A 13,325-nucleotide genomic window follows, 5' to 3' on the forward strand; every position below is an offset into this window, starting at 1 on the left:
TTTGACTTTGCTGGTGAATGGCAAAAAGGCTGTGTGTGCTGGGGGGGTGCAGTGCGCCTACCTGGATGGATTTCACCCCCCCTAGGGATAAAACAGAGGCACTCAGGGTGCAGCAGCAGCACAGAGCACGCAGAGGGAGGAGCTGAGCTGGATGGTAGAACTCAGCCCCCCCCCCCCCCCCCCCCCAGCCTTTGAGTAAACATTTTCCTGCTGCGGAGGGTGTGGGCAAACAAGAGCCCTTTCATCCCCTGGCACTGCCATGTCCCTATGGACCCCGTGCAGATTTTTCCTCGTTTTGTGCCCTTTGGATGCTTTTTCTCCCCCTTCCCTTCCCATCTGCACCTCTCCCCATCCATCACCCCCTGTCTGACCCAGGGATTGTGGCACTGCTGAGTGTCACCCCACCATTGCCACTACTGCTCCCATGCAGCCGTGCTGAGCTTCCTGTGTCAATGTCCTGCAACTGTGCACCCCTCAGCCACCACGCACACCCCAAGATGCAACCAAGCATCCCCCAGTCTCGCACCCCCCATCAACCAATCACCCCATGCAACAGGTGACCCTCAGCACCCACGGACTCCTCCTACAGCCTTTCATCACCCCCTGCAAGCGTGCAACCCCTCCAGCCACGCACCCCACCAGCTGCAAGCACGCAGCCCCACAACCTCCCCACTCTCCATCCATCGCGCACACCCCCAGCTGCAACCGCGTACCCCCCGAACCATTCACCCCCTTGCGACCGCGCGCTCCCCCAACCTCGCAACCCCCCCCACCTTCCAACCCCGTCACCACACCCCCCCAACCTTACACCCCCCTACATCCCGCGCAACCGGGAGCCCTCTGCACCGCGTTCTGCCCCGCGGAACCGCCCCCCTCCGCGCACCCCGCGCCCCCCCACCCCCCCGCGGGGGCGGCACCGGGCTGCCTATTCGCCGTACGGCCGCCAGGGGGCGCCCTCTCCCCGCCCTCTCCCCGCCCTCTCGCGCTGCCCGCGGCGGTGGCGGCGGTGGAGGCGGCGGGGCCGGCGGCGCTGACGTCACGGCGGCGCGGGGCCGCCGCTATTTGAGGCGCGGGGCGGGCGCGCGGGCCCCGCTGCGCCGGATCCGGGGGGCCCGCAGGAGGCGGCGGTGGCGTCGGCGGCCGCCCCCGGCCCCTCCGCCCCGCCGCCGCCCTCGCACCATGCGCAGCGCCCGGGCGCTGCTGCTCGCCCTCGCCCTGCGGGTGTGCGCGTTGGACAGCGAGACGCCCTCGGGTGAGCGGGGAGGTGCGGTGCGGGTTGGGGGGGTCCGGTGCGTGGTTACCCCTCCGTCGGAGTTTGGGTGCCGGGGAGGGCGGGGGCGGTGGGTTTTTGGGTAGTACGGGGAAACTGAGGCACGGGGCGGGGGGGGTCCGTTCCGGGTCCGGCGGTGCCGCGGCGTTTTGCGGTGTTCGTTCGCTGCGATGCGGCGCTCTCCGCGTGCGGTGCGGGGCTGAGCCGCTCTGCGGGGAAACTGAGGCGCGGGGCTGCGCTGCACCGCCCGGGATGGGGGGGGTCCGCGCCCCGGCGGCACCGCGTGGTGGCGGCTCACCGCGGAGGGGATCCGCGTCTGAAGCGCTGCGCTTTGCGTGGTTCGGGGCTGTTGTGTTTTCCCCCGTCTGGAGCGCGCTTTGGGGCTCGAGGTGCCGCCCCGGCCGAATTCGGGCTCAGCCCCGCACCGCACTGCCCGCGGGGCGCCCTTCCGACGGACCGGGGATGGTGCTGTCCGGATCGCTGCGCTCCCGCAACGCGCGGGGCTCGGTGTGCCACCCCCCATCCCCCCATGGGGCCGTTATTCTATCCATCCCATCGTTAATCCCAGCGGCTGCTCCGCGCTGGGACGCGCACCCGCTGTCCGTGAGATGCTCCGCGTTCCTCTCCGGAGCGCACAAACTTCAGCGGTTCGTTCGGATCGCACCGTGGCTGAGCTGTCGGCACTGCGCTGCTCGCAGCGGGGGCTCGGGGTGGGGGGAGGCATCGCATCGGTGTCAGGTACTGCAGGGCAGCGGGCACCTGCTGCTCGGCTCCGCGGGGTGTGTGGAGCTACAGAGGGTGCCGAGCCGCTCCTCTCCATCACATCGTTGCATCCTCGAAGCTTCGATTCGGAGGTGCTCCCCGGGATACACTCGGGCATGCTTGTGATGCTTGTGCCCCCCCGGCCCCACTGGGGGGGCTCTTCCAGCAGCATCCCGGGCGTACAGCGGCAATAAAATATTTGGCTTCGGAGCATTCCCTTAAGAGAGGTTCCCACACTCCCAAAGCTCGGAGCGTGGGGCTTCGCGGCGGCCCCAGGACGGTGGCATTGGGGTGGGCTCGGCGGGGGGGGGAGGGGGGGTAGGTTTGGCCTCTCTGACCCCGCATTGTCTGCGCCGAGTGAATGGGAGCGGCCGCGTTCCTTTTGTCGGGTGTTGGGGTCGGGGAGCGGAACAAATGCGGCCGCGTCGCTCTGTAACGGCCGCGTCCTCATCGCGGGATAATGGGGGGTGGCGGAGCTTCGCATCCCTGCGCTGGGTCGGGACCCCGGGGGCTGGCCTGTGTTTGGGGCTGTGCTGCTGGCAGCCCCTGTGCTCGTGCTGAGCATGGGATGGGTCTATTTTTTGCCCTCTTGCTTTTTCTTGCTGCGTTGTGAGGAATCTTTCCCTTGGCTGCTGTTCCATCTGCATTTCTTGGCTTTTTATGCCATGCTTGGTGCTGCTGAGCACTGGGACTGGTATCGGGGTACTGCAGCAGCAGGTACTGTTGCAGACCCCTCGCAGGTCCCTACGTCCCAGGATGCTCCAAAAGCTGCTGTCCCTGGGATGCAGCACCCTCCTCCCATGCCCCGTTTCCATCTCTCCGTATTCCCTTCTCCCCAGCAGCGCTGGGGCACGGAGGGCTTTGCTGCCCTTGGAGGAGAAGCAGAGCTGGGGGATATCGGAGCTCCCTGCTGTGCTGTGCTCTGTGTCGTGGGGGCTGCAGTGCTGTTTTTCTCCCCCTCGGTGTGTGCTTTGCTTTTGCTCCGGTGCTGCTTTCCCCGGTTGTTTTCCTGGGCTGCAGGCAGTGCTGGACCTGCCCTGCCGTCCTGGTGAGTCACCTCCTGGCCCGCGCTGAGCATTTTTTTCCCTTATCCAAACTAAGGCAAACCTTCCAAATCTCAGCTTCCTGGGGAGCATTCTCTGCTCGTAGCCGGCAGGATCCAAGCCCTGAAAGTCAGAGGCTCTGACCCCTTCCTGGGCAGCAGCAGTCCCCCCACTGCCACCCGATGGGGACGGTGTTTTTCCTCCAAATTGGGTGTCTTCCCCCACTTAGCACCAGGAGGGAGCTTGCTTTGCTCACAGCCATTTTTCAGCACAGTACCCAGAGCCCTGAGAACCTCTCCCCCCTGGGCTCTGCTCCCCCTGCCTGCTGGTGGCACCCCTTTAAGGTCCCCCCGCAGCTGTTTGCAGCTTTGCTGCTGGTAGCCACAAAGGGGTTAAGTGGCAGGAGCAGGTAAATCCCTTCCGCATGCTCGGAGCGGGGCTGGGGAGAGCCTTATCAACACAGCCCTGCCATCTGCCCGCTCAAACCTCCATAAATAAGCTTTTTAATAATCTATTATTAACATGCACTATAATTGTCTTATTAGACGTGTCTGGGAACCTTTCGTTGCTGCGTGATTAAATGTCACATTCCCAACCCTTCTCCTCCTCCTCTCCCAAAGGCAGCTGGAGGCTTTGCTCTGCAGCTGCCCCTGAGCACTGCTCCTGTCCCCACAGCATCGTCCCCCGGAGCCTTTGCCCCATGCTGTGGCACTCTCCCAGTCCCAAAGCAGTGATACTGGGGAACCCGAGGCTTTTCCCTCCAGGGTGAGAAGGATTCCCAGCGCTTTCTCCCACCCCGGGGTGATCTCCTCCTTCTTGGCAGCCTTCAAATAAACCCGTCCTGGAGACACAGCGCTCTCTTTCCGCTGCAGATGGCCTCTTGGAGCCCCGCTCTGCCGCTGCCTGGCAGAGCTGCTGTTGGTTTCAGTGCTGGGACACATCCAGATGAGGGTCAGGGGGGTGCTGGGCCTTGGTGCAGCTGCAGGGCATCCTGGGGACACGGGGCTGAAGGGCGGCTGTGGGCAGGAGGAGGAGGGTGAGGGCTGGCAGGCACCAGCGGCCCTTCCCTGCTGCTGCTCCGTGGGCGTTGGTGTTTGCGGAGCTGTTTCCTGGTGCACGGATCCAAAGTCCAACGCTGCCGTAAAGCTCCGGGTCAGCCCCGTTCCCACCCATCGGGCTGGTGCTGGGGGGCACGCAGAGCTGCTGGGGGTTGGCAGCGACCGGCACTGTTCGTGCTGTGCACCGCGGGGTGCTGAGCGTTGGCTGCGCTGCGTCCCCAACAGCAACCCGGCTCCGCTCAGGTCCTGCCTTGCGCCGCGTCCTGGAACACGTGCAGGGAGGTCGGGTTTTAACGCCCCTCCGAAGCAGAGCTCACTCGCCGTCCCCGAAGCCGAGGAGCGGACATCCCCGGAGCTCCGGGCGCTGTGCCGTACGCGGCCGCCAGAGGGAGCGGAGACACAGCGGCCGCTGCAGCAGCGACGTCCCCGTGCGTGGGGACACCGCGTGGGGCACAGAGCGGTACGGTGCTGTAAATGGAGAGCGCAAATATTGAGGCCGGAGCGATGCTCTGAATGTGCGCTTTGTGATGTAGCTTGAAAAAGAGCAGGGAATTGCCTGTCGCGGGGTGGCTGGTCTGGGAGACCCCTGTATGTGCCTGCAAGCTGAGCTGATTGCCCGGACCTCTCTGTGTGTGTGAGCTCTGGTGTGACATCATTAACTTAATGAGGGCTGTGGCTTGAGCTGCTGTTTGAGCCCCTCCACCTCGACAGCACGATGGGACTGCAGTGACCTGATTGTGGTAACAAGGCTGCTGTCCCTGCAGTGCTGCTGGTTTGACCAAGGCAATGGCGTGGAGCCCCCGGGCTGTCCGAGCCTCACGTGTGTCCCCGTGCCAGAGCCATCTACTGCACTGATCCCAATTAGTACAGATAGGAGCACGCACTGCTCCAGCCCAGTGCTTTGCCTGCCCGCATCCCATCACTGCAGCTTGGGCACCGTGGGGGTGATGGCATCACAGGGATGGTGGCACTGCGGGGATGGAATGCTGTGACTCAGCTGCTTCCCAGCCTTTGGGGGCTGATTGGGGTCTTCCTGTTGCTGCTGGAACCTGATGCACTGAAGGAGATGGAGTATCACGTGGTGGATGAATGGATTGCAGACGAACAGCATTTCCTTGCTTGAGTGGATCTGGAAGTACCCATGGGACTGCACAGTTGAGGATGCTCTGTGCGGTACAGCCACCTATATGAGGCTGGTGTCTCTGCTTGGTCATAGGGGATCCCATATTCCTCATGGACCCTTATGTGGCTCTGACAGAGCCTGGGGAGCTTTCAGCTCGCTGGGAACCTCCAAAGACTTTGCTTGGCACAAAGTGAGACTCCTGAGCGGTGGTGCCTGAGGGGCTCAGCACCAAATATGAAGCATTTGCCAAGTCCTGGCCTGGTCCGCTGGGTGCCACTTGGGGCTGCACCCGTCAGCAGCAAGCAGAGATACCTCAGTGCCCCCTGCAGTTACCTGAATGAATGCTCTTTGCATGATGCCCAGGTGTGGCTCACCCAGCTGCAGCCAGGCTGGTGGTGTTGCAGGGGGACGGACCCCACTGATCCCTGTGCAGGGGCAGAAGGGGCTGCAGTGCTGCAGCTGCCCAGCGCTGCCTTTCCCTAAGAGCTCCCCCTGTGCTGTTCACTTTGTTGGGTCTTATTTTCAGCCTGCCGGCCGCCTTCTGCCCCCCTTTGCTGCGTGATAACGTCCCATTGATTTTTGTTTCCCAGCTGACAGCAGTCCCACTTCGCTCCAATGTTAACAGCATCAAAGTGAAACAGCACATCTCCGTGCTGGAGAATTTCTGCTTTTATCAGCATCACTCATTGGGTGAATCCCCTTTTGCTGCCCGGTTTGTGCATCCCCAGCCTCGATGAGGTCCCCACGTGGGCCCATCCTCCGTGTGGGAGTGACCACTGAGATGCAACAGATTGAGAAAGGAGGAGGGCGAAGCTGTGTGACGGCCGGGATGCACCCAGCGCTGCTGTGGCTCATTTCTGCCTCTCGTCTGCCTGTCTGCAGCAAAATGCAGGGCTTGGGTCAGAGCTGGGACTCAGTGCAAGGCTGGGTCTCAGCAGTGGTGTGTTGCCGTGTCCCTGCTGTATTGGAGCAGTTGGCTGCTGCGTGTGTGGGAGCAGAGCAGGGCAGCACTGCGCAGACTGTTTGGCACAGCCCTCCCCAGAGCCCCGCGTGTTCCAGAGAAAAGGGGAATTCGGTTTCTTGACAAATGACACGGACCGTTTGCAGAGCAAACCTGGCCCTGCAGACAGCGCTGCCAGCAAAAGGAGGGAGGTATTGAAAGCAGTAAATAAGCCGTTGGGAAAGGCAGCCGAGGGCTCTGGTGGCCCTGGATTTACAGCGTGCTCATACCAACACCTGGAGCTGCCAGCCCCTGCTTTGCAGTGGGGCTGCTCCTGCTCTGCATGGCTCTCAGGACGCACACGGAGCAGGGAGCCTTCCCCACGGGCACCCATTGGTAACAGGGGGCAGGAAAGGCCAGGTCACCTTCTTTTTCTCCCCGAAGAGCCGGAGGAGCAGAGCTGCCTGCCCGTCAGCCCTGAGGCTTAATTGCACTGGGAGCAATCGATAACTCCAGGACAGGGGGGTTTCCAAAAGCCTGCCTTTGTTTTTCTTCCTGTGGTGCAGAAGAGGCAGCCCTGACTTTGTTAATTAAGTGATGGTTAATGATTGTGCTCGTATTGCAGCTCAGCAGCCCACAACCAGCCCCTTCCACGTTGCCTTTTCCCTTCTCTGCATCGCATTCCCCCCCCATTTCCTATGGGACCCGGGTGTGCTGCAGCATCTCAGCACCGGGCGCTGAGGTTGGGGTCCCAGCAGTGGGGGCTTTGCAGGTGGGAGCCATCAGGAGGGTCTTTAGCAACCCAGATGGATGACGTCTGCAGTTGCTGGTGGTTGGCTGTTGCTCTCCCAGCCCTGTGCCAGGCGCTGGGGTTATCAGGCGTTAAGTGACTTATTATACAAATCCTCTGTCTTAATATCTGGTTATTCTCTCCCTGGAATTGCATTGGCTAAACCCCGTGCGTTGTTGGAGCTGCTAATGTTTACGCATTAGCTTCTTTGGCTGATATACAAGGCTTCAAGTTGCAAATTGACGTTCCTTACAGCTGAGCAAATTATTTTTCTATTAAATGTGATATTTAAAATGATTTGCAGAAGCAAAACAAACTACTGGCAGGAATCTTAATGTCGCTGCTTTCCGTGTCCTTCTAATCAGCTTCTATCGGGTCCAGGAAATGAGTACGTTGTGTTTTAAAGGCGTTTCTATTTTGCCAAAGTGGGTGATGAAGAGAAGCATGGATTGGGGTTATGGCAAGGTCTGATGTGTGTGATGCACGGAGCAGTGAGTGTGGCTGTTGTGTTCATGTCCCAGGTGCTCAGCTCCCTTTTGCTGGGCTCAAGGGGCTTTTAAGCTACAGAGGCTCCAGCTGGGGGGATTTGGGGCTGGGGCAGCGTTCAGACAGAGGTGCTGCAGTGTGGGGTGCTGTGCAACAGTGGGGTCGGGAGGAGGGATGCTGCAGTGCATGGGCTGAGCTGCTGCAGGGAGCAGAGCGAGCTTGCAGGATGCGCTCCCAATCCCCCGCGTCTGCTGCCTGCACGTGGGAGCTTCCTTCCAGCAGAGCCTGGAAATAGCACAGCCGGGTGCTGCTGTTGGGCTGGGAGCTGTGCTGTGCTGTGTGCTGGTGGCAAGGGAACGCGCAGCATCCCTGTGTGCTCCTGGGTATCCCTGCTACCCGGCTGCCCCATCCTGCTGCACGTCCCATCACTGCCATCTCCTGTTGTGGCTGGAGGGAACTCCATGCCCCCCCCTGGAGAGGGGCATGGGAGTGGGGAACCCCATTACCAGTGCACCCCTGGGGGGGTTCCAGACCTACAGCGCTGTTGCCTTGCAGTTAAGGGTGGAACTGAGAGCATCTTATTCAGATGTATGTGGGAGAGGCATTGGCTGTTGCATTAACCACAGCTCAGGGCAGCCTGCATTTGGGGCACAGCCCTGTTTCTAAAGCCTCTCTTTGATCGAGGCTGATGCAACATCGCTGTGGGACGCTGCATTGGGTCCCCATCCACACATCCTTGGGATGCTCTATAACAACCAGGAGAAGCCCCTGGAGTGTGTCCCACAGTGTTAAACAGCAAAGGACATAATTAACATCAAGGTGAGAGGAGCACCGCCTCTATGCATGGAAGAGGTGGGCAGGCATGCCTGCTGCTCCGTGTTCTCTGTTCCTCCTTCCTCTGCATGGATCTGTTGTCTCTTCCCTCTCCATCCCCTGGGTTTCGGGGGCTGTCAGCTAATTTGGGCTGCTCCAGCATCATCTGGGATGCTCGGAGCTGTTGGCACCAGGCAGTCGTGCCCACGCTGATATTTTAATCCGCTCTTGCTGCTTGCTTCTCACCTCCTCCAGCTCTTGGAGCTGCTCCTTCCCTGGCACTGAACCAAGGCAGGGGCTGCTGCGGGGGCTCTGTGTTTCCGTTTGTAAGTTTTTAGGAAGCATCTGGGACCCAGAGCAGCTCCTGTGGAGCACGAGGTGCTGCCAGCATCCTTTGGGTGGGTATAATCATCCTGGTGCTTGCAGGGTTGCAGGGAAGCCTTGCCTTGCTTGCAAGCGTGTTGATAAACCCTAAATTTTTGGGAGAGTGGCATGAAGGTGTCTGGCACTGTCTGCACATTTATGGTTCCTCCCAACATGAGGGGTTCTGTGGTTCTCACAGCTGCTGGAGGACCCCGGGTTGGGCACTGGGATGTGGGGGTCTGGGAGCTCAGGTACCGCTGTGCAGCGTAGAGATGCTCTGTGGGAGCAGAGATGGGGGATCCTTCATTGGGACACAGGGCTCTGCCAGCCCCATGTGCCCCGCAGAGCCCTTCTGCTCTCTGGGATGGGATAAATCATCCCCACAGATAAATTTCTCCCTCTTCAAACACTCAGCAGACTGCAGAAGGAAAACATGCACTTTTTCCCCCCAGATCACTTAGAAATTTCCAACACTTCTGCATTTTTTACCTTTCCTTCGGGGGGGGGGGGGGGGGGAAACTGATCCCATTTCTGCTCCTCCTTCCCATCGGTAGGCTGAGCCCGGTGGTGGGCGATGGGATGGAGCTGAGAGTGCATCCACACACAGCACTGCCGTGCAGGGCTGGCACAGCACGAACGGTCCTTTTAGTGAGAGGCTCTGAGGAAGCAGGCAGGCTCTGCTCCTCGGGGCTCTGAACGGGGGAAGATTTGCTTTTGGTCCTCCTACAAGAAGTTTCCCGTTCTCGTGGGTCTGGGGAGGAAACAAAGCTCCGTGCTGAGGCTGCGGTGCTCCCCGGTGCTTTAAGCACTGAGCGTGAAGGGGGAGTGAAGCTCAGTTCTGTTCTCGTGTATGTTAAGTGCTGGGAAGAACGGTTTTGTGCTCATCTTGCAGCGGTGGGTTTGGTAACGGAGCTGTTTTGGAGCTCTTTGGAGATCCGTGAGGTCACTGCCCTTCAAGCCCACATTGCCCTGCAGTGGGGAGCTTTGAACAGTGTAATTTGGGGTTACAATACAAAATACCCCCAGGGGTCACCCTGACCTGGGCTCCGCTTTCCCACTGACCCATAAAGGGGACGTTTGCCTTTCTCTTCCTGTTTGCTCAGGGCTTTCCTAATGTGCTTTGCCCTCATCAGCCCGGGGGTTTCATTACCTCTGGAGCCCCATTCTTGTAATTAGTGATTTTAGCAAAACAATGGGGTGGTGTTAATGAGGCAGCCTGCAGCAGCTCCCCGGAGCTGATTTACCTGGGGGAGGATGGATGGATGGATGGAGAAGGGATGGATGTGGAGCCCTACAGACCACGAATGTGCAGCTCTTGGCTTTGGTGCAGCTTTCAGCTTTGCTCTTTGCAAAGGGAGCAAAGAACTGAAGGTGCTCGGAGGTGGCAGCCTGCAGCTGGGAGTCCAGCAGTGCAGTTGCTGTGGTTGCTGCTGGAAGTCTTTGCTGAGGCTTGGCACTGCTGTGGCAGCAGCGTGCAGATCTGCAGGGCTCCTGGTCTAAAGGCCAAAGCGAGGTCTGTGCAGCTATGTGTTCTTGTGCAATGGCTGCAGTCAGTGCTGTTCTGTGGGGGAAATTCCTGGCTTAATAGCAGGCCTCTGGGAAGCCAAGCTGTGACCTTGCTGCTGTGCTGCAGCTCCAGTCGGGTCATGGACTCATTGAAGTTGAAAAGCCCTCTGAGGTCACTGAGTCCTAAGTCAGCTGTGATCTCCCCGGGGCTGAGGCCTGGCAGCTCATGTCACTGCACGGGGGAGGAGGAGGGGAGGCAGCTGATGCCATCCATTGGCAGTGGCTGTGGATGCACGGGGCAGCTTTGCTGCTGTTTGTAGGTGTGGGAGCGTGGGGGGTGCCGGGTGCACCTCAATGTTCTGTAGGGCACATCAGCATCTGTCCCAGCTGGGCTTCTGGGGACGGAGCAGCTGCTTTCCAGGGCTGATGTGTGTGTCTGTCTGTCTCTGTCTGTCTGCAGCGGGCTGCACCTTCGAGGAGGACGACGACCTGAACCAGTGTGAGTACAGCCAGGGTGAGGATGACGACTTCGGGTGGGAGTTGGTCCGCAGCTACATGATGCCACACCTGACGGCTGACCTGCCCCACGGTGAGTCCCCACCCCAAATCCAGGGCTGGTCATACGCCTGGGATGGGATCTGCCCCTGGGTTGACTTGGTTCACCCTCCATCTCGTGGTTGGGATGCTGCTGTGCCCCACGGCAAGGTGTGATGAGCTGCAGTGGTCCTTAATGTGGCCCTGGGGATGTCACAGTTTGGGGACACAGGGTGTGAGGCCGTGCTGCAGGGAGGTGTACCCCATCTCTGGGCTTTCCTTGCAGCAGTGCTGGGATGGCACCCAAAACCCCTCCTTAAAGGCACCTCTGCTCTTTCCTTTCTGCTGTATTTGGTGGTTAGTGAGAAATTCCCATCTCTGGCAGTCATGGGAATGGGAGCAGTGTGCTTCTGGCTCTTGTGACAGGGGCAGATGCTCATGGCTGTGAGCTGCAGGCAGCCCTGACATCTCGGGAGCTGTGAGAGGAAAAATGCAGGTGGAGATTTTTCTCTTCTCTTTTTAAAAATCACATCACTTTGAAGCCACTCGTTGTTACTTCGTGGGTCTGGCTCCTTGCTCTGATGGCTGGGATGGGGGGGGACTGCTGTGAGCCCCCTCCCTGGGCAGTGCCCTGGGTGACATTTGGGAGTTAAGGGGGTTGGCACATCCTCGGCACCCAAAGCAGCCTTCTGCTGCAGGAATAACTACAGGTAATGGGGATAATTGCTTTAAACCAAGCTAACCTAATTTGTTCTTTGATGGGGCTTTTACCTGGGGGCAGCAAGATGGGAAGCGGAGCTGGGGAGGGGATGCTGGGGGTTGATGTCAGAGTCTCAAACCTGTAATTGGAGTTTGTGCTCAGCTTTCAGCTGCAATTTAAAAGCAGCAACAAAGCATACCAGTTTGAAGCCAGGGGGCTTGCAGGTGGCTGGATGCTGCAGTGCTGGGACTGGAGCCTGCAGCGTGGCATGGTGCAGCCCATGGTTGTGCAGGGAGGGGTCCCAACCCCAGCTTGGCTCAGCGAGCAGTGGGTGACACCTGCAGGGTGCTCAGCCCCTTGCAGGGGGCTCCCCAAGGTGCCCCCCAGCAGAAACACCATCACGCAGCACCAGGATCTCTCCGGGGAGCACTTCACAAAGGAGTCTCGTGGTCTTGGATTAAAATGAGTTTTTCTTGGAGGTCAGCCAGCTTCGAGGAGCACAGGATTTATTGGAGCGGATGCTGGCTGCTGGCCACCCGCCTCTACCTTTTCTTCCCTCTTTCTTTTTGTTTTCTTGCTGTGTTTGTTTTTCCCTCTCTTTCCATCTCGACTCGTCTCCTTCTTTCTCATAAAGAAGACGGATGGGGCTCTCCCACGTTGCAGCTTTGCTTTTTCAGCTTGTTTCTGGGCTGCAGCACTGTGGCTGCGGTGCTGCTCTGCCCACACTCGGGCTGAAGATGGACTGGGATTGCTGGAGTAATGATGGGATCAGTTGGATGGAGCAGGTGCAGGATGGAGCACAGCTTTGGGAGCAGCTGCTTTTGCTACGTTTGCATTGCAAAGCACTGAAAAGTTTTCCTTCCAAGCTCCGTGATATTAAAAAGATCTCTCTGTGGAGCAGTTATTTCCCTGCTTGTCTCTCCTGTAAATCACACACTGAGCACTGGGGCTCAGAAAACTGACCTTCATTTTGGCTCCCAGGTGTGGCACCTCTGAGCCCCCCGTGTGATGGTGGGGTTGGTGCTGGGGGCTCTCTGGGGCGATGCTCAGGGCAGGAGCTGTGTGCTGCTGCTCACCTCGTGTGCTGCTTTGCAGCCTCTTTGCAGCTCTCCATTTTTATCCCCTCTTTGTGGTTTCCTGGGGTAAAAATGGAATGAGATGTGAGGCTGGGGGGGGAGAGGGGCTGGGCTGGGCTGCTGCTGGTGCTCCCAAAGCACCTGGTTGGGATCTGTGGGGGGGCTCATGTCCCCAGATGGGGAAGCAAGGCTGAGGACCTTGCACAGGGACTCTGCAGGGACAGGTCCAGGGCTTGCCATGCACAGACTCTGGAGGCAGAGGGAATTTTGCAGCTCGGACCTCAGCTGCTCCTTGCTGACAACTTTAACCTACCAATGTGCTGTTTTTCCCATTGGGAACCCAGCCAGAAATTTGTTTCTGTTTTCATTTGAAATGTTATTTAGAGCTTTTAAGACTCTTCTGCGTCTCCGCAGAGCAGTTGGGCTTCTCCCTGGAAACCCACCTGGAAACTAAATCAAATCACATTGCCCGTGTCCTCCCAGGCAGAGGGGCTGCCTGTCCTGGGGGGGATGGCTCATTACTCCTGGTGACAAGGCGAGGTGACAGCCTGCAGGGCTGGTGTGTCAATTAAAGCTGACCTTACATTGGATTGAACAGCAGAGAAAGGGTTTACCAAACGAAGCACGGCATCGATCAAACCCTCTGTGCTAATGGACTCAGTGCTGCTGGGGAGGGAAGGCTTCCTGGGGGGCTGCCGCCATCCTGGTGGGTTGTGTCCCCTTCCCGTGGCTGCTGAAGATGCCCATTTCATGTGAGGCTTGGAAATAATTCCCATTGTGCTTTTTGGAAGTGGGTTTTTGCTGTACTGCCAGCGTATGGACAGGGTTCAAAAAACACAGCTGTGGTCCAGCACTGCACTC

General features: G+C 59.1%; 1 protein-coding gene and 1 non-coding gene across 12 annotated transcripts in view; both read left to right on the plus strand.

Annotated features, from left to right (window-relative positions):
- Window positions 1-1,091: 1,091 nt before the first annotated feature.
- The window catches only part of PTPRU (protein tyrosine phosphatase, receptor type U), a 46,138-nt gene continuing 33,904 nt past the window's right edge, over window positions 1,092-13,325 (plus strand). For 7 of the 11 annotated variants that reach the window (XM_046903511.1, XM_046903513.1, XM_046903516.1 and 4 more), the window contains exons 1-2: window positions 1,092-1,264; window positions 10,615-10,743. In XM_046903511.1, the coding sequence (XP_046759467.1) occupies window positions 1,180-1,264; window positions 10,615-10,743 (214 nt within the window). In that variant the 5' untranslated portion in view covers window positions 1,092-1,179. The remainder of the gene's footprint in view (window positions 1,265-10,614; window positions 10,744-13,325) is intronic. The other 4 variants (XM_046903512.1, XM_046903519.1, XM_046903521.1 and 1 more) reach the window with 2 other exon arrangements.
- Window positions 4,303-4,404, plus strand: MIR1724 (microRNA 1724). Its single transcript, NR_035220.1, has one exon. It is a non-coding gene; the product is annotated as a microRNA 1724 (primary transcript).

Source organism: Gallus gallus, chromosome 23 (genome assembly GCF_016699485.2).
Source record: "Gallus gallus isolate bGalGal1 chromosome 23, bGalGal1.mat.broiler.GRCg7b, whole genome shotgun sequence".
NCBI classification, from domain to species: domain Eukaryota; kingdom Metazoa; phylum Chordata; class Aves; order Galliformes; family Phasianidae; genus Gallus; species Gallus gallus.